General features: G+C 36.5%; 2 protein-coding genes across 2 annotated transcripts; one reads left to right on the top strand and one right to left on the bottom strand.

Moving 5' to 3' along the window:
* Positions 1-1,834: 1,834 nt before the first annotated feature.
* On the bottom strand, positions 1,835-6,418 carry LOC137749066 (LEAF RUST 10 DISEASE-RESISTANCE LOCUS RECEPTOR-LIKE PROTEIN KINASE-like 2.1). Its single transcript, XM_068489248.1, is given in 3 exon segments — positions 1,835-3,079; positions 4,677-4,696; positions 5,541-6,418. Coding segments are annotated over 3 exon segments (2,097 nt in total). The 5' UTR covers positions 6,388-6,418; the 3' UTR covers positions 1,835-1,849.
* Positions 6,419-6,559: 141 nt separating this feature from the next.
* On the top strand, positions 6,560-8,983 carry LOC137748754 (rust resistance kinase Lr10-like). The gene is made up of 3 exons (XM_068488933.1): positions 6,560-7,362; positions 7,601-7,627; positions 7,717-8,983. The coding sequence occupies exons 1-3, from the start codon at positions 6,681-6,683 to the stop codon at positions 8,826-8,828; spliced, it is 1,821 nt and encodes a 606-aa protein (XP_068345034.1). The 5' UTR covers positions 6,560-6,680; the 3' UTR covers positions 8,829-8,983.
* Positions 8,984-27,436: the final 18,453 nt, after the last annotated feature.

Genomic DNA, 27,436 nt, shown 5'->3' with positions numbered 1-27,436 from the left:
TAATAATTTTAGCCGTTTGATCAAAATTTCAAGGGCTCGGATTGATTGATAGGGTGAATTTGGTGTAAAAGATCCGGAGAGGATCTCTTACCTTAACGGAAAGCTATCTTTTGCTGGTCCTCAATAGTTCTAAGGAAAGAGAGATATTTTAGTTTGTTCGGAAAACGATGTGGTAAACCACATGATGTTATACAATTGGAAGGGGAGATCCGCAAGAGTTCATAAATAAAGTGGGAACAATGGGTCACATCAACCATGCTATTCCCTTGGTTGGCTTCTGCGTTGATGGATTTAGACGAGCTTTTGTTCATTAGATCACTACATGATTTCATTTCATCAGCAGACAATAACAACAAATTTCTTGGTTGGGATAAGCTGCAAGATCTAGCTATTTTCCAAAGGAATTGAATATCTTCACCAAGGACGTGATCAACAAATCTTCCCTTTGGCTTACAATTACAATGATGCTCCAGCTAGTGATAGACATTACGTTCAAGATTCTTAGGAAATTATAACGAGGAGGCTGAGTCCTCTACCAAAGCTATAAACTGGTTGCGCAGTACAAAGCAGGCAGCATTTCAAATAGTAAAGGAAGGATTCTCAAACAGAAATTTTTTTGAGACTGCATTCCACGTCGGGGGAAAAAGGGACCTTACATGTGCTTAAGTAATTAGGCTACTCTCATATTGCCAATTAGTTTTGTGGTAAAACCTTAACTTTCTGCAAAATCTTTTGACCAAGAAATGACTTGGCAAACTAAAAGGTTTTGAATATTGCCACTCCGTACTATAGTCTAATAATATTCCTCTTTACTTGTAAGTAAAAGATCTTAGGTCCGAATCTCGTAGATGGAAAATTCGATACCAAATTAGATTGTCCATTATGTAGCCTAAACTAACCTCCCTCACATAGTGTAAATATATCGCTGTACTCACAGAAACAAAAATAAAAAAGAAAAGGGTTTCGAAGATTGACCAAGGAGGTCCCTCCCTCCACTAACAAATAACAACCAGAGCTATGTAAGTGCAGCCGGCATGAGCCTGAGAACCAGAATTACCAGCACGAGCGAACAATCATCACAACCAATAATTTCTTGGAACAAAAATTAGAAAATATCGTCTTCATGAATCATACAACTTAAACTTATTTGAAATGTTTTTATCATTTATCAAAACATTTCTTTTAACATTTCTTAAAAATAATTTTTTTTAAGATTCAAAAACTTGATTGATTTGCGATTTAAAAATTTTAAATCTTACAACTTAAACTAAACAAAAAGATTTAAAAACAGGGGATCGTAAGATAGGGAGAAAGAGGAGAGATGAGGAAATAAAGTAAAAGATGATTGAAGGAAAGAGAAAGAAGAGAGGATCGGACAAGATAGAGAGGAAAATGAGTGAGAGAAAGAACCTAAAAAAAGAAGAGAGCAGATTGAAAAAGAGACGAAAAAGGTAAAAAAAAAAAAAAAGTGAAAGAAGAAAAGAGAGATTTGGAGTGAGAGGGAAGGAGGAAGAGAACAGAAATAAGTAAGTTTAAATTTAAAAACTTTAAAAACACATTTTTTATGTTTTTAGATAATAAACTATATTTTTTAGTCAGTCTTGAGTTCAATTTTTTAAAATAGTCCAAATAAATTTTTAAAACTTAAAACTTGAAAATTGTTTTTGAGTTAAAAAAGTTGAATTCAAGTAGAGTACCAAACAGGCCATTATTTATCCCTGGAATCATGAAAATATGCCGTACTAAACATATTTAACATCACGTTCAATGTACAAGCAAACAGTACTACTACAAAACCAGAAACATTGCATTGAGATTCAAACTGACAGCCTATGCTAGTTGCGTGTCTTCACCTGCCCGTCAAAGAAGATGTTAACTCCGCCTTGGAATATGTTGGATTCAGATTACCATTAGGAGCGCCTACGGGCATCTCTCGTGGATATAGAAGAGGCTCCGGAGGCATTCGAAGTAATTCAACATCTCCTTCCAGCATCTCTAGGACTTCCTTCATTGAAGGTCGATCGCTTGGCTTCAATTGTATACACCACAAGGCGGTTATAATCATTTTTTTTGTTAATTGTTTTTCCTCCTCTACAACTCCTCCCACCTCGAAGTCCTTTCCTTCATTATATTGATTGTAAACCCATGAAGGGAAGTAAAGTTGACTTGAATGCTCTGCCAATGCATTCAAATTCTTCCTTCTGCTTGCCATTTCCATCAACAACATTCCAAAACTATAAACATCCGCTTTAAATGAAACACCGCCAATATTCTTGTAGAATAGCTCAGGAGCCATGTATCCCATTGTACCCCTTGCCGCTGTTAGATACACAATGCTATTATCTACCGGGTATAATTTTGCAAGCCCAAAGTCAGAAATCTTTGGTATGAAATTCTCATCAAGAAGAATGTTGTGAGGCTTGATGTCAAAATGTAATATTTGCATGTCACAACCTTCATGTAGATATTTAATCCCTCGAGCCACTCCAAGAGAAATTTCGTACGTTGTCTTGCAACTTAATGGGATACTTCCTTCCTTGCAATAAATGTATTTATCAAGAGATCCGTTGAGCATGAAATCATATACCAAAGCACGCTTCGATCCCTCAACACAATAACCAACAAGCTGAACCACATTAACATGGTGAATCCTCTCAATAGTATTTACCTCGCTGATGAAATCTTGTCCATTGCCTTTGGGCTTATCCAACATCTTAATTGCCCCAAAACGTCCACTCCGTAACCTTGCTTTGAATACTGATCCATACCCTCCTTCACCAAGTTTTTCTTTAAATTTGTTAGACATCTTCTTGATGTTCGAGTACGAATACCTTATTGGCACAAAATTCTTTTCACCATGCAAAAATTCTTCTATGGAGTTGTACATTGACAAATGTCTTCTTTTCCATGTATAGATCAAAAACGCAGTCACGAATGGTGCCCCAAATAGAAATTTTGCCACGCCAAATAGTACTGAACATTGGAGTAAATCACAAAATACATCATGAGAAACGAAATTGACTTGTTGCCTTGGATCAAAGTATATGCTCAATATTGGATATCATATATATCAGCAAAGCTCTTACCGAAACAAACGGGTATAGAGAGTCCAAAAACTGCGTTTAGAACAAAACGAAGAGTAAATCAAACTTGATTAGAGCTTGAACTTTGCAAAGTGAATATTGTGAAGAACATTAAATACCCAAGAAATACAAGAAGATATATTAACAAAAAAAATATAGTGTAATTAAAGAAAGTCTGGGGCTCTTAGTACCAGTTTGGTACAGCTGAAATTATAAAAAAAATGCAGGTATGAAAAAAAGTTGGGGTCTTTTTAGTGTTTGGTAAACACTCTAAAACCAGCTTTTTTAAATTGAGGGTGAATAAAAAGACTAAAAGCTCAAGCAGCAAAACATAGCTTTGAAAATCTAGCCCTTTTCCAAAACATGCAGAGCAACAGTGCATGTTTAATGAAACTTTCCTACACCCTCGTTAGTTTTTCAAAATGAGTCCTTGTCCCTGCAACAAATTGGAAGGATCTCTTTCCTACTCCCTCGTTCTCCCCCCGCATCAGACCCCTAGGACCGCCGCCGTCCATCCCACTCCCGCTCAACACCACCACCGCCACCACCACTGCACCAACGACTATCCCTCTCCTCCTTCTAGATCCTACACACGATCAAATGCGATGATTAAACAGTAATTAAATTTAGAAAACAACCCAGAAATTAATTTAATTGACAGAAATGCTTAGGGTGAGAAAAGGACCATGATTTCTTCAGTAGCAGGATTGATGATTCTCATAGGCAAGGACTTCACCAAATTAACACCCAATAAATTAATAAGATGCCAAACAATCTTACCTGTACCACACAAAGAAATTTACCAAATTCAACAAAAAAACCCTAAGTTAAAACCAAAAAACAAACCTTTTATTTATTTACTTTTATACCTCAACAACCTTGTCCATCCTGACAAGGGAGAAGCCGTATCTGAAGAGCATGAGGAGTGAATTGGAAACCAAAACACTCTCATCAGCAAAGGGAAGCTTTGATTTGAAGCGCAGAATAGAGGAGGAGGGGCTTTTGACGACGAGGTTGAGGAGATTGGTGTAGTTCAAAGCGTGCAAGTTCCTGGAGTGGAGAATGGAGGCGGGGGCCTCGAAGGTGTGGGTGGAGATGTTGACGGTGGCCATGCGACCACTGACGACGGGTTGCTCTCGAAGATCCAGTGAAGTCGAGAATTGAGATGAGGGAGGAATAGTGGCGGAGAAAATGAGGGACAGGAGAGAGAGTGAAAATAGGAGAGATTATAAATAATAAATAAAATATATTATTATTTTATAATTTAATATTATACTATTTTCAGACATTTACATGACTACAGTCTACAACATATCAAACACTTGAATACTATATTTTTTTTGTTAAAATACTTCCATGTTTTGGATTTAACATCTTCTTTATAAATGTTCTTAGAGTTCACAACATGTTTGAATATTTGGATATCAATTCAAATTGAAAAGACACGTTCTTTAGGAAGTAGCACCTCTTGATGAAGGGGTGTAAGCCAAAGGGTCAAACCAATTCAAAAGGAATATAAAAACTCTCGAAATAGAGGATAAATTAAATGTCATATAATCTCCCATATATAAATCTCTTACCTCGAATCAGTGCCCCTAGAAATCGGAAAAAACCTGCAGTGGCAAAGAGGGAAAAATGTAAAATACTTGGGGTCCACACCCGTTGATTTTAAATTAAAATTTCAAACTTTGATTTATTTTTTTATTTTTTTACGTTAGTAAGTTAAATGTTAGATTAGCCACTGACAGAATTCGAACCCATATCATCATATAAGAGCATAATACATTTCCACCACTGTGGTAAATGATCACTTGTTTTTTTTCAAACTTATTATTTCTTTGTCTAACATATTTCGTCATCTCCAATGGTCTACAAGCTAAAAGATGACATACTAGTCAAATGTAGCCCTCTTCTAAACCTTTTTTGGTGCTCAACTCCTTAGTTACAATAATTGATTCGAATTCAATGAGTAATTTTAAAAACATCCAAAAATAGTTTACTTAAATTAACCAATAAATTTAAAATATAAGTTTAAAACTAATAAATTATTAAATGGCTATGTTTAGTCTCTTCAATTGAAAATAGTATATGAAATTAGCCTAACAATTTTATTTAAATATAACTTTTTACAAAGCTATTTATTTAGCTCTTTTAGTTGAAGATGATCAAAAAAGAGACAAATGATGACTATGCCGTGCAATTTTAATTTAAGAAAACTAATAAAAAGGTTTGAAAATTTTGATTTTTAATGATAAGGACAAAATAAAGAGTAGAGTGAATAGTACCAGGATTGACTTTTTGATGTAAAAATTTGGTTTTTCGTTACAGTGAATAGTATTATAGGCTTTTTGTTAAAACTCCCTTTTAATTTTAATTTTATTTATTTTATAGGAATGAATTTCCTACAACAGAAGATAATGAAGTAAAAAAGAAAATTGAGATTTATTCCCTACTCACCTGGAACGCTGTGCGGATAACACTTGTAAATCCCCCAAAATTGGTTTTCGCAGAGAAAGGGACCATCAGGGGCATATTGAAGCTCAAATCCATAAACCAGAGAATTGTGTATGGATTTATAAGAAGCGTTGTAGCCGTCGAACAAGTAGGCATAAGTCGTTCGCTCTATGCTGCAACCGTCCTTCATCTGCCCTACCTCTAAATATCCAATCTTGACATAGCCATACGATTTTGGTTGGGATGACGACATCGACGAAGATGAAGTAGAAGCAGATTGAACAGGAAAACATGGAGCAGCGTCCACGTAAAGAGATGAATTCATTTGACGCGGACACTTGAAAAATGTTAAATTTGTTGTGCCAATTTCCGTACATATCGCTGATGAATCTGTTGATGATGCTGTACAATTCCCAGGTGTCGTCGGAATTTGGAAATACCGAGAAGGACGATACCGATATCGCAAATAAGGAAGAGAGTCAAGAGACAGAGAATGAAGAGGAAGGGAGGAGCAATTGCTCTTGTCAAGGCCTGGATCGACAATTCGGATTGTTTGGTTATGGTAGTTGATTGCCTGTACGTAGTAATCGCCAGATGAAGATATGTTTAGTATGGTTTTGTTGTTCTCACAAGACAGAGTGTATCCTGAGTCGCCGCAGTGGCGCGGATCGCCCTTTAGTCGAAAAGGGTAGCTTATATTGCGGATATGGCCGCAGGAAGAAGGCGCACACTTTTGCCGGGCGGCGTTACAAATGGTTTGAGGGGATAAGCTAAAAACAATAAAAGCTGCAATTAAAAACCGCATAGACAAGGAGGAGGAGGAGGAGGAGGACCTTCCACTCAACCCCATGGAGAAAAATATCAGCGAGGTTTGACACAGAAAGTGCGTAACAATACAGATAATTTATATATAAGCACAAGAAAAGATTTTACACATGTAAAGGTAAAGGGGAATGACTCTCTTTCCGCTGTGGAATTAAGTATTGACCAAAACAGTAAATACCTTCTAGGCTTCCGTGACGTGGTCTTTGGGGTAAACCCGTAGATCAATTGCATTTTTATGGTCAAGTACTCTACACAGTCTTTTGTGTTAAACTATTAACATTTATTTGTTCTTCTGCTTGGAAAAAAAAAACCTCAGAAATGCAGCAGCTACAGCTCAATCTCTCTTGGGTTCGCATATTCTCAATGACTTTGTTAACATTGCTCGGAGCAACCCAGAATGCCTATGCTTGTGAAAAATCCAAATGCGGGGATGATGGCGAGGCCATCCATATTCTGTTTCACCGTGGACATCACTGTAGTCCGACATCTGATTGCCATGCGAATGAGGGTGACTACGGACAGGAGCACCGAGTGGTAGTGGTGAAATTCTTGGTGAAACGCATAGATTACAAGCGTCAGGAAGTCCAAGTCTATCAACCGCGTAATTGCCTGCTGTTAAAGCCTTTAGAAGTTGATAACATCAACATCTCATTGCCAGCCTCTCAATTCTACTTCCAAGAATCCATGCCTTCCAACGCTACCTTATTCCACTGCCCTGCTGAAAGAGAGTTAGAAGGTGCTAAGGTCCCCTGCATTAGTGGCTACAGAGTTTATGCCATTGAATCTTCCGGCAAAACTACGCAGTATCCGCTCCTAGAGTCGTGTACAAAGATGTACGATGTTTTGTCGATTCCACAGAACTACTATTATGGTCTTGAGGGTACTAATTTGAAACGGAAGAAACCAAATTGTACAGAGTGTGAGGCAGAGGGCAACAAGTGTAGAATCAAGTACAATCACACCAACACTGAAATTCAATGTGTTCGCTTGAGCAAACCTAGTAAGTCTGCCTATATTTTCAATCTTGGTTTTATTTTACATATATTCTGCTATATTATTGCACTTGCTGCTTACTTATCTACCAAGCATCCGACTGAACATATTTCAAATAACTAGATGCAACGCATTTGATATGAATTTCAAATGACTAGGCAAAGAGTAATTTGTTTTCTTCTATTACTAAATTTGTCCGAGCAGTAGATCATCACTATTACTAAATTTGTCAATGCTTTTTTCAGGTCTAACAAGGAAATTAGTGGCCGCAGGTGAGTAGTCTAATGGCTTTTTATTTTATTTCATGTCTAGCTAGACCGTCGGGAATATTATTATTTACTCAAGGATTTGTTTGATTCAGGTACAACCCTGGGATCATTTGTTGTATTACTACTGGTCGTTGCAGCCTATCGTGTCTATAGGTCTAATCGAAAAGAAAAGGAGAGTCAACTGAAGATTGAAAAGTTTTTAGAAGATTACAACGCTCACAAACCAAGCAGGTATTCCTATGCAGATATTAAGAGGATCACAAACCAATTCCAGGACAAGTTAGGCCAAGGAGCCTATGGAACTGTTTTCAAAGGAAAACTTTCTTCTGAATGCTTTGTTGCTGTAAAAGTTCTCAATAGTTCCAACGAAAATGGGGAAGATTTCATAAAGGAAGTTGGAATGATGGGAAGTATCCACCATGTCAACGTGGTTCGTTTGGTTGGTTTCTGTGCTGATGGGTTTAACAGAGCTCTAGTTTATGAGTTCTTCGCCAATGGTTCACTGCACGATTTCATTTCATCAGCAGACAATAACAATCATTTTCTTGGTTGGGACAAGTTACAAGATATTGCTCTTGCTATAGCCAAGGGAATTTATTATCTTCATCAGGAATGTGATCAACGAATCCTCCATTTCGACATCAAGCCTCATAATGTTTTATTAGACGACAATTTCACTCCAAAAATTTCTGATTTTGGTTTGGCCAAGTTGTGTTCTAAGGATCAAAGCATAGTGTCCATGACTACAGCTAGAGGGACTATGGGCTACATTGCACCTGAAGTGTTCTCCAGGAACTTTGGAAATGTGTCCTATAAGTCGGACGTCTATAGTTTTGGAATGCTGCTGCTTGAGATGGTAGGGGGAAGGAAGAATATTGATTCAACCTCAGCAACACCAACTGAAATTTACTATCCAGAATGGATCTATAATCTTCTAGAAGAAGGAGATGACCTACAGATCCATCTTGGGGAGGAAGGAGATGGTAAAACACCAAAGAAACTCGCAATTGTAGGGCTCTGGTGCATCCAGTGGCACCCAGCGGGTCGTCCTTCCATGAAAGAAGTTGTTCAAATGCTGGAAAGAGGAGAAAACTTAACCATGCCTCCCAATCCTTTTGCATCTACAGGTCCTGCACGAACAAATGCAACTACACCTGCAAGAAATCTAAACATTCAGTTAGAAGCTATTGCTGAATTAGAGTAACATATCTACTTAGATATATAGATAGATATGTGCACACACACTTATGTATGTTACTAGGACTCATGAGAAGTGTAACCATTGTACTTAAGTACCATATGTGCTCGATAGCTCGAGGTGTTTGTCTGGCTAAATAAGTACATTCGAGGTTTGTTGGATTGCTTGGTTTTTCACTTGAAACCAATGGCTGGCCAATATGCATCACTTTTCCACAGAACTTTTATGCAAAAATCTTTCCTCAAGTTTTTACACCTTAGTTCTTAACTAGCTTCGATAGACATTGTTGCCATAATTACTTAGTTATGATCCTTCAAAGTTTCTAGGTTCTCAGTTTCCCATTCAAATCGATATGTTTTGTAACTTTTTTTTTTTTTTTTTTTTAATCAGTACTTTTAGATACTGAGAGCGATAATTCCGCGACTTTGTGAGATTGGAATTATTAGTGAGAATTCACTTTTTCTTGAACAATAATCACTTTAGGATAACTACATTACCAACTAGAAAGATTGGTCAAGTCACATCTCTTCCAAAATGTTGAAACATGTTTCAAGTTTAATTAGTACCTCAACCAAAAATCAAATAAGATATTGTCGATTACACATTGATATATATGAGGAAATAAAAAAACTACTAGAAAGGAAACTACTAACAAGTGTTGGATTGTTTTGCTAATTAATGTTTTTTTTTTTTTTCCAACTCGTTGCGCCTCGAGTGTAAACTTTTTTCTTTTTTTTTATTGTAGATTACCACTGAATATCACTTACAATTAAAAGAAAAATAATAAACAATAAAAAGAAAAAGGAAACCATTGAATTTTGTTCTCAGTCTAGATCGTAGTTCTTATCTAGCTTGCCATGAGGTTTAGCTCCAAAGTCTATAAGTTGGTCTTCCAATCAAAACAAAGATGTCCAGGTGAAGTGGGCTCTTACCATTTACTGAAAGGCGCACAACCGTCATTATTGACCCCATAAAGTATGCATGTCAATAAAAAAATTAAATCAGTCAATTTCTTCTTTTTTTCAAAAAAAAACTAAATCAGTCAATTTCTTCTTTTTTTCAAATAAATAACTCAATTTCTAATAGACGAATTTGCTAACTAGTACAAGGCAAATAATTCAGCCGCTTGCTAAAGTGCATGTGGCACAGTCAGCCTTTCACTAGTATGAGTTTTACATTGGACCCACGAGCAAATTTATCGTTTCATCTAAGCTATATCTTGTTTTGTCTACGACATTATTGACCTCTATAAGTAAATTTATTGTTTCGGCTAGTTATATATCTTTATACATTAGTCACTTAAAAGAGTGTTACAACATTAGTCACGTAAATGGGTGATGTAGAAACAAAAAAAAAAAATCATTTAGATTATAGGTGCTAAAATACATAGTTAGTTCAACTATATCATCACATGATTCTCCCTCGAATGTTTACTTCTCAGTGCCAAGAGAAATAATGATTACACGCGTGTCATTGTTAGAGGCTACTAAGAGGTAGTATTTATGTGGCGATTTTGTATGTTTGTGCGATAGTTGACTTCTCAACCAAATTTTGAACACCGAATAGGATGCTGGTTTAGTTTGATGCTTTTTTATGCCTAGAAAATTGAGAACGTTGAGTTTTCTCTATGTTGTGCTTGCCTAAAACGCACATTAACAACCTTGGGACCACCCAAATTCTATTAATATAGCAAGATATCAATTTATCAAAAAAAATAGTAATTTAGAAAGATTTTTTTTTTTTTTAATTTTTTGCATGACAGTAAACATGTATTATATTATCAAGATTTGATGAATTATATTTGTCACATCAAGTGACCAGGTTAAGATTCAAAATACTATCTTTATATTTGACCTATTAAGATTTCATTGAATTATAATTAGCATAAAGATCCAATGTGTTCTACTTATTAAAATAAGTGGAGGAATGTATGATGGATATGCACTCTAAAATGGATTTGATCTTCATCGATTTCCTCCTCCTAACAACTTAACAAGATAACTCACTAACACTATTGTTTGTCAAAAAAAAAAAAAAAAAAAATCAAAGCAAAGACTACTTAAACCAACATAAGACAAGTGAATAAAAAATTACCACTTTGAATGCCTAAGTGGGTAGCATTTTACATATTACATATTACATAGGAGATGCTCTTATAACTATCTTTTTTATAATTTTATATTCTTCTTGAGTGGCATCACTCATCCCCGGTGCATCCGATGGAACCCGGTGGATCTAGACCGTCCATCCATTAAAGTGGAGGAAAACTAATGAAAAGTTCAAAAAAACTTCCCTTTTAATGACAAGCCATTTTTAAAGGTATAGTGAATAGTACCAGGGAAATGTATAAATGTAATTTTTCGTTAAAAGTGAACAGTACCGGAAGTGTTTTGTTAAACCTCCCTTAAAGTGGAGGTTCAGATGTTGGAAGGAGAGAACTTAACCATGCCTCCCAATTCTTCTGCCTTTACAGGTCTTCCACGAACGAATACAAGTCTGCCTGCAGTGTCGGGATATTAGGCTTCCATGACTGCCGTGGTCTTTGGGGTTAACTGAAGAATTTCCGAGTGAATTGAACCATGCGTGACACAACTAAAGCCTAATTGATAATGATTCTTACAATGACAGATGAGAGACGCACAAAACAGCTTCAAAGAAAGCATCATACTGCTTTAGTTTTGTGTTGAGTTGCACACGACACTTCAATACACTAGCGTGTGTGACGTATCAGACACAAAAACAAACATGAAACTTCTTAGACACTCTTGGACACTTGTCCAACACTCCACATGGCGTGTCGTTGACTGTGACTGACATTCACTTTAGGGACACACGTAGGACATTGTCAAAAAAACACGCCGGTGGTAATTGTGAAATTAAATTAAAATTTTAGGGTAAAATTGATATATGAAAAAAAATTGTTTTAGGGGTAATATGAAAAACGGAGTTATAGGTAAAGGTAATGTTTCATTTTGTTTGTACGAGGAAATATAATATTATTAAGAAATTTTAAAATGAAATTTTATTTTTTAGAATTTATGAATTTTTTTTGTTTGGTTAACCTAAAAGAACAAGGAAATTTGAATACGGATTTTTTTTTAAATTTTTTTAAACTCTCACTTATAGATATTTAGAAATAACACTATTTACTTGAAATTTAAACTTGGGGATTGGAGATCTCAAATTCCAACTTCTTTTTCCATGCTAAATTTTAAATTTCTATCCTTATGAATCTAAACAAAGAAATTGGTGCGTGTCAATTTATAAATTCTGATATATTGTTGCCATGCTTGCTTATTTATGATCCTTCAAAGTTTCTAGGTTCTCAATTTCCCATTCAAATCAATATGTTTTGTAATTAATTTTCTTTTCTTTTTTTTTTTCCAATACTTCTGCATATTGAGAGTGATAATTGCACAACGTAGTGAGATTGTAACGATGAATTATTAGTGAGAATTCACTTTTTCTTGAACAATAATCACTTTAAGATGAGTTACATTACCAACTAGAGAGATTGGTCTAGTCACATCTCTTCCAGATTGTTGAAATACGTCTCAAAGTTTAATGCATACCTCAACCAAAATTAAACAAGATAATGGTGATTACACATTGATCAATATGAGGAGATGAACAAACTACGAGAAAGGAAACTATTGGCAAGTGTTGGATTGTTCTGATAATTAAAGTTTTCTTCTTTAATCCATTGCACCTCGAGCGTAAAAAAATTTCATTTTTTTAATGTAAATTAATATAGAATATCACTTATAATTAAAAGAAGGAAAAAAAAAAAAAGGGGAACCATTGAATTTTCTTCAAAGTCTAGATCGTAGTTCTTCTCCAACTTTCCATGAGGTTTCGCTCCATAGTCTGTATTAGTTGAACGATTCAAGGTCTTCCACCTAAGACAAAGATGTCCAAGTGAAGTGGGCTCTTACCATGGACATGCAAGGGGCACAACCATCATTATTGACCCCATAAAGTATGCATGCCAATGAAAAGTAAATCAGTCAGTGCCTTCTTTGCTGATTAGTACTAGGCAAATAATAGAGCCACTTGCGCATGTGGCACAGTCAGCTTTTTAGTTTTCACTAATACGAGTTCTAGATTGAATCCACAAGCAAATTTGTTGTTTCACGGTTTCACCTAAGTCATATCTTGTTTTCTCTAATGACTTTATTGAACTCCACAAGCAAATTTATTTTTGGGAATCTTAATGAAACATTATCGGTACTATTCACTTTTAATGTTAATGATATTTTTATCTTAAAAAGTCATTCCTGGTACTATTCACTTACATATTTATTTTGTCATTTTCATTAAAATTAAAGTTTTTAAGGACTTTTCGTTAGTTTTTCTTTTATTTTTTCATCTAGTTATATATTTTTACACATAAGTCATTTAAAAGTGTTATAACATTAGTCACGTAAATGAATGTTGTAAAAACAAAAAAAACATCTATTAGATTACTGGCATAAAACCACGCGTGACACAGCTAAAGCCTAATTGATAATGATTCCTACAATGACAGATGGGAGACGCGCAATGCAGCTTCAAAGAAAACACCATACTGCTTTAGTTATGTGCTGAGTTACACACGACACTTCAATACACTAACGTGTGTGACGTATCAGACACAAAAACAGACACGAAACTTCTCAAAACACTCTTGGATACTTGTCCAACACTCCACATGGCGTGTCGTTGACTTTGACTGACTTTAGGGACACACTTAGGACATTGTAAAAAATAAAACACGTCGGTGGTAATTGTGAAATGAAATTAAAATTTTAGGGTAAAATTGAATTATGAAAAAAATTGTTTTAGGGGTAATATGAAAAACAGAGTTATAGGTACAGGTAATGTTACATTTTGTTTGTACGAGGAAATATAATATTATTAAGAAATTTTAAAATGAAATTTTATTTTTTAGAATTTGTGAAATTTTTTTGTTTGGTTAACCTAAAAGAACAAGGGAATTTGAATACGGATATTTTTTATTTATTTTTAAACTCTCCCTCATAGAAATTTAGAAATAATACATATTTACATGAAATTTAAACTTAGGGAATTGAGGTCTCAAATTCCAACTTCTTTTTCCATGTGGAATTCCAAATTTATATTTTTATGAATCCAAACAAAGAAGTTGGTGTGTGTCAATTTATAAATTCTGATATATTGTTGCCATGCTTGCTTATTTATGATCCTTCAAAGTTTCTAGGTTCTCAATTTCCCATTCAAATCAATATGTTTTGTAACATTAATTTTTTTTTCCTAGTACTTTTGCATATTGAGAGTGATAATTGCGCAACATAGTGAGATTGTAACGATTAATTATTAGTGAGAATTCACTTTTTCTTGAACAATAATCACTTTAAGATGAGTTACATTACCAACTAGAGAGATTGGTCTAGTCACATCTCTTCCAGATTGTTGAAATACGTCTCAAAGTTTAATGCATACCTCAACCAAAATTAAACAAGATAATGGTGATTACACATTGATCAATATGAGGATATGAACAAACTACGAGAAAGGAAACTATTGGCAAGTGTTGGATTGTTATGATAATTAAAGTTTTCTTCTTTAATCCATTGCACCTCGAGCGTAAATTTTTTTTATTTTTTTAATGTAAATTAATATAGAATATCACTTATAATTAAAAGAAGGAAAAAAAAAAAAAAAGGGAGCCATTGAATTTTCTTCAAAGTCTAGATCGTAGTTCTTCTCTAACTTTCGACGAGTTTTCGCTTCGAAGTCTGTACTAGTGGAACGACTCAAGGTCTTCCACTCAAAACAAAGATGTCCAAGTGAAGTGGGCTCTTACCATGGACATGCAAGGGGCACAACCATCATTATTGACCCCATAAAGTATGCATGCCAATGAAAAGTAAATCAATCAATTCCTTCTTTGCTGATTAGTACGAGGCAAATAATGGAGCCACATTGAAAAGTAAATCAGTCAATTCCTTCTAAGCGCTTGTGGCACAGTCAGCTTTTCAGTTTTCACTAATGTGAGCTCTACATTGGATTCACGAGCAAATTTGTCGTTTCACGGTTTCACCTACGCTGTATCGTGTTTTGTCTTTGACTTTATTGAACTCCACAAGCAAATTTATTTTTTCATCTAGTCATATATTTTTACACGTAAGTCATTTAAAAGAGTGTTATAACATTAGTTTTTTTTTTTTTAGCTATGAAATTAGTCACGTAAATGAGTGTTTTACAAAAAAAAAATATATCTTTTAGATTACTGGCATAAAAGAGTGTTATAATATTAGTCACGTAACACTACTTAAACCAACATATGACAAGTGCATAAAAATTTACCACGTTGAGTGCCTAAGTAGGTGGCATGCCAATTTCAATTTGAATTTGAAGTTCTAACATGCCAATTTGAAGGTACTTTACAAATTTTCTTGGAGATGCTCTTACAACTATCTTTTCTATAATTTTATTTTCTTCTTAAGTGGCATCACTCATCTTTGGTGCATCCAATGGAACCCAGTGGATCTATATCCTCCATCCATTAAAGTGGTGGTTCAGATGTTGAAAGGAGAGAACTTAACCATGCCTCCCAATTCTTGTGCCTCTACAGGTCTTGCACGAACAAATAAAAGTCCGCCTGCAGTCCCGGTACATTAGGCTTCCATGACTGCCGTGGTGTTTGGGGTTAACTAAAAAATTTCCAAGCGAATGGAACCACACACACAAATTCACAATAAGCTTGCCAATCCACCGGTGAAGGAGCAGGCGAAGCGTGTCGTTCGTAATGGACAGAAAGATACCACCACTTCGCCTCTTTGTTGGACCAAAAAAGGTTTGGAACCCCTCCCCTATTTCTACATTTAATTCTCTAGCTTCAGACACTGCTAACCTAATTGATAATGATTCCTACAGCAACAGATGAGAGATACGCAAAGCAGCTTCAAAGAAAGCACTATTACTACTGCTTTAGTTATGTGCTAAGTTGCACGCGCAAACACTTCAATACATTAGCGTATCACGTATCAGATACAAAAACAAATACAACACTTCGTAGCCACTCTTACGTGCGTGTCGTTGACTTTGATTGGCGGACACTCCTTGGGGCACTTTTGAAATTGAATCAAAATTTTAGGGTAAACTTGAAAAATGAAAAATATTGTTTTAGGGATAATATGAAAATTAGATTTAGAGGTACTGTTAGAGAACGCAAATTTCTCTCTTGACGAGATGACATGAATATTATTGATGACCGAATTGTACGTGAAGCCGCTCTAGTACGTAGTCAATTGCAATTTGGCCCATTTTTCTTCAGCGTGTCTGAAAATCTTATTGTGGTCCTGTAATCACGTGCACAAAAATTAGTAAAAGAAAAATAAAAGAGGAGGTGTGTTATCCACTGATCCACACATTCTTTTTTAATTCTCACACACCATTTGTTATTTTCTGTCATTTGATATTCTTTAATTCATTCGATAGACGGCCGAAAATTAGAAGAGTATATGAGAAGTAAAAAAGGATGTGTAGATATGCGCACGTAACTACGAAAAATTTATATGTAAGGGACTCATAAAAAAAAACACAAGAGAAAAGTTTTTACACTAGTGAGAGATATCAAGTGACAGGTAAGAAGAAATAACTATAGAACTGAAAGAATGACGTTTTTTCCCACGGTTTGCTTGTAAAGAAAATTATTTTCGGTGGTGGAATTAGGCAAGTCCAAGTCATTGTTTTTTTTTTTTTTTTTTTTGAAGAGCATTCCAAGTCATTGTTTGTCACTTGTATTGCCATTGAGAAAGACATAAAGATAAGAGAGAACCTTGTCGACAACTTTATTACAGATTCATAGCTACCTAGAAACTCCAGAATTATAGCTAGAAAATTAAGACCAATTGGAAAATTCAGCCTTGTAGGTATTATATATGTTTTTCATAGTTTTTGTAAGAGAGCACCTTCGATGAAGCTGCACTTCAGCTTCCTTTCCGAGCAGTTCATGTGCAAATAATTTAGTCTTTGGTTGTTCCTTTTTGTAAAGGCACCTTCCGTGAAGCGGAACTTATTAAAAACTATCTATTTACATTTACCTACTATTGCGTACATGAAATCTATGGGCAATACCTCTGCAATGCGGCAGCAACAGCTCAATACAAAATACATTTCACATAACTTCGTTAGTTTTGAATCATTTCAAGCAGAGACAAAAGTCTAAACTCCAACGAACTCAGTCCAAAAACAAACGAACCAAAAGTTTAAAATTCCAACAGTGCCCACGATAGCCAAAATACAAACTGACACCATCTATAAAAACTTCAAATTATAAAAACTAACTTTTTACACTTTTACAAGATCAGTTTCATAATTCATGCGCTTCTGGAATACTAGTTTCAAGTTTTATGCACTTCCGCAAAATCAATTTCACAATTCATACACTATTGTAAAATCAATTTCAAAATTACTTATGCAAGATCAGCTTTAAAATTTATGCTCTTCTGGAAGTTCAGTTTCATAATTTCATGCAATTCTACATGATCATTTTAAGTCTTTTGGGAAACAAGAGTTGATGGTTTGCAACTAGAATAATGAAATTTTCACCTTGGAATCCTGTTTAGCACCCGGAGAATGAGGATTGTGATCGGGTGTAAAAGTTGAATTAATCAAATCTCAACAATTGTGGAAAAAAATCAACTCACTATTTAAGAGTATGTTAATTAATGTGTCACGTTAGTTTGGAGAACGACATTGAGGTTGTGGAGTAAGAGAGAGGGGGTTTAGGTCGAGGGAGCTCGGAAGTTTTAGTTCTTTTTGGCTTCGAGTAAAATGTATGTAATATTAACATCAAACGTGTAATCATTGAACCATAAACTAAAGGGATTTGTTTCCAGTCCTTGTTTAAGCATCTAAATTCTAGGTTCCAATTCTTGTTTATCATTATTTATTTTATATTACCTTAGAAGGGAATGGAGTGCTAGACATAGCCTAATTCTAACTCATTTCCAATCCTTGTTTAAGCATTTAAATTCTAGGATCTAACGACTAGAGCACTGCCATCGTTGAAAAGGTCTAGTGGTTTTATCTATTTAACTATAACATGCGTTGTGAGGTTCAATTCTGAACACACTATTTTTCACCCAGAAACTATATACACGTATCAATTATTTGCTGGATACCATGCATGTCATCCCACCCAAGTTTTGCTCTTAGCATCTATCATGGATCTGGGATACTTAACACTCATACAATATCAGTTAGGAATGAAAATTGTCGTATCAGTTGCTATAAAAACTTTGGAAGGAGGATAACTTAACCATGGCTACCAATCCCTTGCCTCTACAGGTTCTGTAAGAATGTACATATGCCCCTTACACTACCCTTACTGCTCCCACACATTTCTGTTAGAATCAATCAGATACGGATTATATAAAATATAAATAATTACAGAGTGTATACAGAAATCACTATATATTTAAATCACAATATGAATAATAAATGTAGTTGTAAATAAAATCACAACAAATATCATTGACATGTTTTCCAGAGAGGCAGAGGTTTGTAAAAGCAATCTCCTAAGACAAAAATACCCTCTCACACCTATGCAGTAGTTTTTGGACGTCTATCTTATAGGATACAACTATCTAACTCAAATTCTTACACTCGAACTTGAATTCTTTTCGAATTAATTTGTGTTTCTCTGTGAAAAATAAAAGAAAGTTGGAATTGAATTATTAGTTTCTAATCCTACAACCATATTCTAATGGCTTCCCTTCAAAAGGGATGTAGCTATTTCCAGTAAACAGTCTTTTCCTTTCGGAAAACCTGGTCTTGCAGGACACAACTATCTAACCCAAATTCTTACAGTCGAACTTGAATTCTTTGCAAATTGATTTGTGTTTCTCTGTGAAAAATAAAAGAACGTTGGAATTGATTTATTAGTTTCTAATCCTACAACCATATTTATAATGGCTTTCCTTCAAAAGGGTTGTAACTGTTTCCAGCAAACAGTCTTATCCTTTTCAGAAAAACCTGAAATTAATATAAACTTAAAAGCCATACATACTTGAGTGATTTGTCCATCTGAGCCCATACACCCAAATCCAACCCAATTCCTAGGCCCAAAGTCTACGACTTGGTTCCAATTCTTTTAGAGCAGTTCCACCGTGGGAAAGGTCTCCTCGGGCTATCCACTATTTAATCCACCTAGTGAACAGTAATTGCCCTTAATGAACCGTCATTACCTTTTGCATTTCCACCCCTACACTTGAATAGCCTTGGCAACAGGTAAATAAAATAATAATATTTTTTGCAATTGTTTGGAATTTCCCGTGCACCTCTCCACTCCCTCACGTCACTCTCTCTCTTTCCACTCATCTTTCTCACTTCTCTCCATTTTTCTCTGAAGTTCCTCTCTCTCTCTCTCTCTCTCTCTCTCTCTCTCTCTCTCTCTCTCTCTAGAGCTCCGAGAACTCTCACCTAATTTCCTCTTCGAAAATTAAACAAATCAAACTCCAAAACCATGAAACCTTAATCTCTGGGACTAAAGGATCCTTGCTATACCATTGCATGCATCATCAGATCATCACGGTGTAAACCACCATTGAAGCCGAGAGCTTCAAGATCTGAAACTCAAACCCAGGTGAGGTTCTCTATGCAAATCTTGTTTCATTATGTCTTAATGTTGCTTGGGACAGATTTGTGGTGTTTTTCCAGTTCGAAACCAAAGGTTTAACCCCTGCAATTTCTCTGAAACCTTGCCCAGTTTTTGGTCACGTCCTCGAAGCAAACTTTGACAAGTTTGTGTTTTGAGATCCAACAGACGCCGAGGCAAAACAAAAGAAAAAACGTGGCTGATGTCAAGGCGACGTCAGCCTTGCATCAAACTCACTCCAGGCTCTCGGGCTGGCAACTCTCCACCGGCCTCTCGCTCAAGCCTGCTCGGGCTCCCTTGCCAGCACACGCTGGACTTGATTGCTCGGGCTCTCTGGCCCTGTTCACTCACCTGTCCCTCGGGCTCCAGCACACGCTGGAACTGCTCTTAAAATGAGAACTGAGTGGACTCACTTATAAAGATGATGTTGTGAAGATGTATGGCCGATGTGGGACAATTGTCCCTCACAAGTTCCAACAATTTCTTGATTTTTGTATTCAAAATAAATATGGTTGGTGGATCAATTAATCATATTCATGTAAAGCTATAGTACAAAATTCATCACTCAAGTATATACAATAAGAAAGCTTTATTTCAATAAGTGAGCTGAGTTATATAAATCCTAGAACGTCATATTACGTCAAGTATTCCTTTAGCTCCTTTTCACTCAAGTATGTTAGGTTTTTTCCAGCCCATGATAAGTTGTCCTAAGGCTATTAGGAATAGAATCTTAGAAGATTAAGTTGTTTTTTTTCCATTGAAGTTATTTCTCAATTGGAGTGGTTTTCTCAATTAGAGTCGATTACCCAATTGGAGTTGCTTTTCCAATTGAAATTGTTTACCCAATTGAAGTTTGTTTACCCGATTGGAGTTTGTTTACCCAATTGAAGAATGATTCATAACCGGATTCCAATTAGGATTTATTGAAGAAGACCTTAATTATGTCTATATAAAGGGGCTATTGTACTAGTTTTGAATTGGATCAAAACAATAAGTTGTATACCACTCTAGGAGTTAGAGTGAGAAAAAGGCAAAATGTGTGAGAGAGAAAATAAAAGAGATAAAGAGTGTATTTATTGATATAGTGAAAGATTATTATTTGTTGCACTCATTATTGATATGGTGAAAAATTATTATTGCTACCCCGTGAACATAGGTACGTATAAGTGAATCACGTTAATTATTGGTGTGATTTATCTTAATTTATTTTGTTTTCAATTTCTAGAGTTTTTTTTCCCATTCTTAAATGGGATGTTCACAAGTAGTATCAAATTGATTTGGCTGATATCCATTTAGAACGGAGGGTGCAACCCGCTTTAATTGGGTTACATGGAAATAAAGAATCGAGGACAAGCTTTACTGAAGGTGTTAAGAGTAAGCCAGCAAGTATGTCTAATGCTGACTGGACCAAGATGAAGATGAGCGATGTTTTATAGCAAAGAAGTCTATAATTGCCAATTTGATTCCAAGAATTGATTCTTTCATTGAGAGTAAACTCTTATTTTGCTCGACCAGATCACTTACTACAAGCATGTATGCCGAAGAAAGCTCGGTTAATGCTAACATTAACCCCGTTGGTGGAGACAAACCACCTACCGAAGCATCCGTTATTCCAAGAGCAGATAATCCATTGCCTAACGCCTCCACTCCCGGAGCGAGTAATGAACCACAGGAAATGACAACCGCACCTGAGAACAGTAAAGATCCGGTCAACAGACACATGCCTTTCATGGATCAAATTTAGGAAACCTTTCAAAGCAGATCTTTATCATAGAAAGTTTGTTGACGGGATTTTAATTGACTTTATCGACAATTATCCTTTAAATTCACGCAATGTGGAAATTGAACCTCTAATACAAATACTCTCAATCTGGCGTCGTTGTTTATGTGGGTTACATATTGTTGATCTGTGTGTAAGTGCGATATTCTATTTTGTGGGGTCGATTTATGTAGTTTCAGTCCATAGTAGTATTGTATGAAGTAGATGTTGTGGACTACATTTAGATTACACTAGCAATTGAGCCCTTGCGTGATGCCATTGGTTTTAAGACCGTTTAGGGTGATATTAGTTTACATATAACATGTTTACACTAAGAAAGATGATTTTAAAGTGTTATTTACAAAGAGATGATACTATTTACAACCAGCTCAAATCACTGACAGTCAGCTCTTCGAGCAAGTTTTGGACGAACCTGAATAGTAACGGTGAACATGGTAGTCATACAGATTAGGAAGCTAGCCCTCGTAAATTCATCCACTTCCACTATTCTTCTAGTGACTGATAAAGAAAGTAAAGCTGCCAGCTTTGTTGTAGTTCCAATAAGTATTCCCTAACCATATGATCAATAAAGTCTGCTGGTATTGATAGACTTGCATGTTTTAATTTATTGCCATTCTCATGAATATGGTGTTTCCCTAAAGTATTGTACTTCAAATGTTAAAAAGTTAATGTGGTTTTTATACGGTAAGCAGACACTTTCAATCTACATTTCCTCCCATAATGCACAATCAATCAAAGTCCTACTCAAGACTAAAATTAAAAATCCTATTTCTACAATACCAAAATCGAACATGCAGATATTCAAATTCAACAAAAGGGTTTACTTAAAAACTGATATTACTATTTTCTTGAGCCTTACCTGATCACGACGAAACAATGGGCTCAGAAATACTATTTGAAATTGAATTTGAACGATGACAACTACCTCTTTTTGTGAATTCAATGCTGGAAATTGGAAAAAATACAATAATTTTCAATCACACAATTCAAATTCCATACAAAAGGCCAAATTTTCATACATGCAATTCAACTACGAATGTCATTATAGACTATTGCAGAATTAATTACCAAAAACAACACTATACTATGAGTGATGATTATATCCCTCTAACATAGCCGACTCACTAATTATCAAAAGAAGAAGCAAAAATCACTTGAGAAGAAGCAAAGATCTGCTGAATAATAACAGAAGCTGTCTCTACAAAAACCAGCAATTTGGTGAGCAAAAACACATCTGTAACCTTATCTCTTCTTTTGACAGTAGTGTTCACAAACCACAATCAGTGTCACACTCTCCACGTGATGTTACATTAAATGGGATAATCAAACACTCACATAAACCCATTTCTTTGATTCTTTTCTCCCTTGTCCTGGAAAATATGGGTGAAAAATACATGCATCTTTTTAAACAAAACTCTATAACTGCACACTAATTAGAGACTTGAAGGCTAATCTGCCATTGCAGGTGGTATTGTGTTTAAGGAGAAAAGCTGCACCAAAAGGCATGAACTGTGGTGCATTCATAGAATGGGATGCTTAAGTCTCACACCCATCTCAACAACTATCAGAGAAACGTAATATGTCTCCCCAAAGCTCGAGCCTTTCTTGTCTTTGAAGTCACGGGAAGTTGAGTTTGGTTTTTTGTGCTTCTCTTATGACACTTTCATAATGTTTGTAGCCCACATTCCAAGGTTGAAGCATAATTGATCGGCAACTATTTTGTGTCCATCACCACTTTTTCGTTTTCATTCTCTAAAAACATTATATAAAGTTTTCATTCTCTAAAAGTATTATATAATTGAATCCAATTTCATTTTCAAACAAAACCCATGATTCTGATCATGATCAGAAATTCTCCATCAAACCCGGTTCAGCACAACCAAACATGACCCAAATTCTACAATCAGATCCCGACCAATTGAAATTCCGAATTACATTCCTAAATTTCATGTAGTTATTGAACACAACCAATTGCTCCAAATCCCAAACATAATATGAATTTTTTTTACACGTTTGACAATATGTATATTCTTATGACCTCACCACCAATTTTTTTTCTAGCACCCTTGATTCTTTTCCAGCGAACCACCAAATTTTGCTGGGTTTTTTAGATTGGACACTAAAAATCTCAATACAATACATAATATCAAAATTTGGAGGGATGGATAAACCAAATTACCATCTTTTTCCTTAAGTCCATCAAGAAATCTAGACATTTTAGTAGATGGGTTCTGCACAAAATCAAATATTCTTCCTGAATTTTTCAACTTAGACACTAAATTCTTCAAGAAAATGCAGAATATAAATGCAACTCTGACCAGAAACCTAATCAAATTAATTACTCATATATGTGAACAGAAAATGTTGTTTTGTGGAATATTGAGAGTGATTGATAGTGAAAATTTGAAATCAACACAACATGCATGAGTTCTACAAAGGTTTCAGAGCTTACCCAATAAACAGGACGATGTCGGAAGCAGGGAAAGCGGCGTGATTGCAGTAGAGGCCAGGATGAAAAGCAAGGGGCGGGCATGGAGAGGAGCGACGTATGAGGGAGTTTTGGATTCTAGGGATGAGAGTAAATTTAATTGCAGCACAGCAGAAACGAAGAGAGCCACAGATGTCAAAAGGGATCAGTGGCATAAATGAAATAGAAGAGACCAAGTGGCGGTAAAACCGGAACAACAATGTGCTTATGAACAGTGTTTTAGCGTGTTTTCGGTTTTAGTATAAACTGAATTTATTTTAAATTAGAGAAGTGTTATTGGCATTTCAAAAATCTCGTTGTACATTTTAAGTTCTCTATATTTGGAAAGAAAAATACACTTATGAGGAGTGTAAAAAGTTTAGAGCGTAGAATAAAATTTTTGAAATGTCAATAATAATTCCCTTGAATTAATGTCTTAGAGGCAGGTTTTTATTTGAGGTATATTAGCTTTAAAAGAATGTAGTAATAGAAGCTTGAGAGGATTTCTTCATCATCATCATTATACAATTGCAGGTAAATGTCATTTACAACGTTGTAGCTGCCTATCTTCGAAATATTAGTGTAGTTGCAGCTAACTTCATTTAAAACGTTGGTTGTTAAATGAATCGAAGCCTTCTTGAGCAGTGTTGTCACATCCCGGCCCGGGGCGGATCACTTCTCGGGCCCGCTCCACCACCGTAGCACGATATTGTCCGCTTTGGGCTTACCATTCCCTCACGGTTTTGTTTTTGGGAACTCACGAGCAACTTCCCAGTGGGTCACCCATCATGGGATTGCTTTAGCCCCCTTCTCGCTTAACTTCGAAGTTCCTACGGAACCCGAAGCCAGTGAGCTCCCAAAAGGCCTCATGCTAGGTAGAGATGAGAATATACATTTAAGGATCACTTCTCTGGGCGATGTGGGATGTCACAATCCACCCCCCTTAGGGGCCCGACGTCCTCGTCGGCACACACGCAACCAGGGTTAGGCTCTGATACCAAACTGTCACATCCCGGCCCAGGGCGGACCACTTCCCGGGCCCGCTCCACCACCGTAGCACGATATTGTCCGCTTTGGGCTTACCATTCCCTCACAGTTTTGTTTTTGGGAACTCACAAGCAACTTCCTAGTGGGTCACCCATCATGGGATTGCTCTAGCCCCCTTCTCGCTTAACTTCGGAGTTCCTACGGAACCCGAAGCCAGTGAGCTCCCAAAATGCCTCGTGCTAGGTAAGGATGAGAATATACATATAAGGATCACTTCTCTGGGCGATGTGGGATGTCACAAGTGTAATAATTGATTAAATTCTTTTATCATATTTCTTTTGTGTAGAAATTGTTCTAAATGTTTTCAGACCTTTTTAACAGTCGAGTTTCTGTATGATTTGAATATAACCTGTAACTTTGTTCACACCCTTGACGACCTCAGACATCTAGTTTTTAAAATAGAAGCAAAAGATTGCTAGCATTTTGAATATTTCAATTGAGAGTACGCTTGCGTGTGTTATTGCCTCGGATGAAAAACTAATGATCCTTAGATAGACTTTTCCCCCGGGCATAATTTGAGAAATGCTGTCTAAAAATTTTCTTCTGCAATGTGGAAATGTCTAGAACTCCGTTTGTGTAAGTTTATCTTACATTGCCGGTCCCAAGCCCGGATAAAGGAGGACGAGGATGAGGAGGGTGTCAAGTAGTCGACCGGCACTCCTATTTTACGTTGAATCCTTGAGATGCGATCATACCAACTCACATGCACCGGATGTCACATCCCGGCCAGGGGTCGACCACATCCCGTGCCTGCTTCACCACCGTAGCACGATATTGTCCGCTTTGGGCCCCGACCACATCCTCACGGTTTTGTTTCTGGGAACTCAGACAAGAACATTGTAACAACCCGTCCCGAGATTTACAGAAGAAAATGGGTATGTTTGTATTTTCACTAAGTTTGGAAGATACCTTCCTTTTTAAAATTGTTTTTGAACCTTAATTGGTGAGCCCAAGGGGCCCACCCCCTGTTTTGTCCCCCCCTGCCGTGTCCCTCCTTTCTTCTTTCTTCTTTTTCTTTTTTCTTCTTTTCCTTTCTTTTGTTTTGTTTTGTCTGCACCTTCTCCTTTCGTTCGAAACTCCCCCATTTCTCTCTTCTTCTTCCCCGTGAAACACACACACACACCCATGCCCACACCTATAGCTCTTTTCTAACCCCATGGTTGTGTTTTGGACGTCAAATCACGAAGAAACCACCTCGGAGACATTTCCCAGTTTTCCGGCGAGCACCGTCCCTTTCGAGGCAATTTATGGCCAAACCACGGCGAGTTGGCCGGCGTGCGAGGTATCATTCTCTTCGTCTCGCTGAGTACTACAACTTTCCTTTTTGTTTCACCTAATTTCATTGAGTATTGAAAAAGTTATGCTCATTTGAATCTTACCCAGTTTCCGGCGGACACCCGTGGCTTCCAGGCTATTTTCCGGCCAACTTTGACCACGATGACAGGAACCAAGGGTATATTTCGATTCCTTACCTTCGGGGCTTCAATTTGGTATATTGAATGACTTGTTTTGGTTGAGTTTTGAGCTCCAACGGAGCTTGGGAATTCTCCGGCCGAAATCCGGCCTTCCCCCTCCTTGGAATCCGGCGACCACCAAACCCAAAGGCCTTAGGGCCCTGGTTGCAAGCCCAAACCCATTACCCTTTTTATTGGGCCATTGGGCCGTGAGGTTTCAAACCCAAACCCACTTTCCTTCTAACCCAAACCCAACCCACCTAAAACCTAAACCCAATTACCCTAACCCAAAACCCTAAAGCCCAAACACGTGACCCTTGACCCGGTCTGACCGTTGACCCGGTCAACAGTCATCGTTGACTTTTGACTTTGACAACTCAACGGTCAACGGTTTTCGTGCGGGACCCCTCCTAGGCTAATTTCGACGTTCTGAACCCGTTTCCGATGTCCGTTTTCCCAAATTCATTCGTTTGAGTAGAGTTTGACTAAATGTACCATTTATGTGCTTAGGGGCGATTATTTGTGGCGTTTCCGTCTTCGCTAGTGGCGTGGCTTTTCGACGGCGAAGTACTGTGAGTGGACCCCTTCTAAAAATGCATGTTTTGATAGTAGAAATGCATACATGAAAAGCATGAATTGATGATTATGTCTTATGAAACGTTTTACGAGATAACATGCTTATTGAGGCTAGTTTGAATTATTACTATTTTTCCTATAACCCATGTTCTTATAGAATATCTGATGGATGACGATATGATATTTAGAACATGTTTAGAACACTTCTTTATAGTATAGATGATGGATGACTTTATACTATGAAGTTGATTTTCAATATATGTATGTTCACTAGTTTTGTACTTACCTAGTGGTCCTTTCCGCTACGGGACGTAGGGATAGATCCGGTCCGTCCCGGGCGACGGTTTGGTGTTGGCGTAGGGCCTAGAGTGTGTTTTCCTCTGACTGTTTGCTCAGAGACGGGAAGCCGGCAAGGGGCCTGAAGTGCATTTTCCTCTGACTGTCTGCTCAGAGACGGGGAGCCGGCATGGGGCCTGAAGTGTTATATTGGACATTCACTAGTGATTACTATGTTATGCGAATTATGATTTGAGACAGTGCACGACATGCTAGATTTTGGAAAACCTATGTTTATCATTATATATATGTGTTTTCATAAAACTTGGGGGTTAGTATGTTGATAACTGTTTTATTATATATATATATCAACCTGGTCCACTCATGTTT

Source organism: Pyrus communis, chromosome 10 (assembly GCF_963583255.1).
Source record: "Pyrus communis chromosome 10, drPyrComm1.1, whole genome shotgun sequence".
Classification (NCBI taxonomy): domain Eukaryota; kingdom Viridiplantae; phylum Streptophyta; class Magnoliopsida; order Rosales; family Rosaceae; genus Pyrus; species Pyrus communis.
The sequence above is the reverse complement of the archived record's forward strand: the minus strand, read 5'-3'. Positions and strand labels throughout refer to the sequence as shown.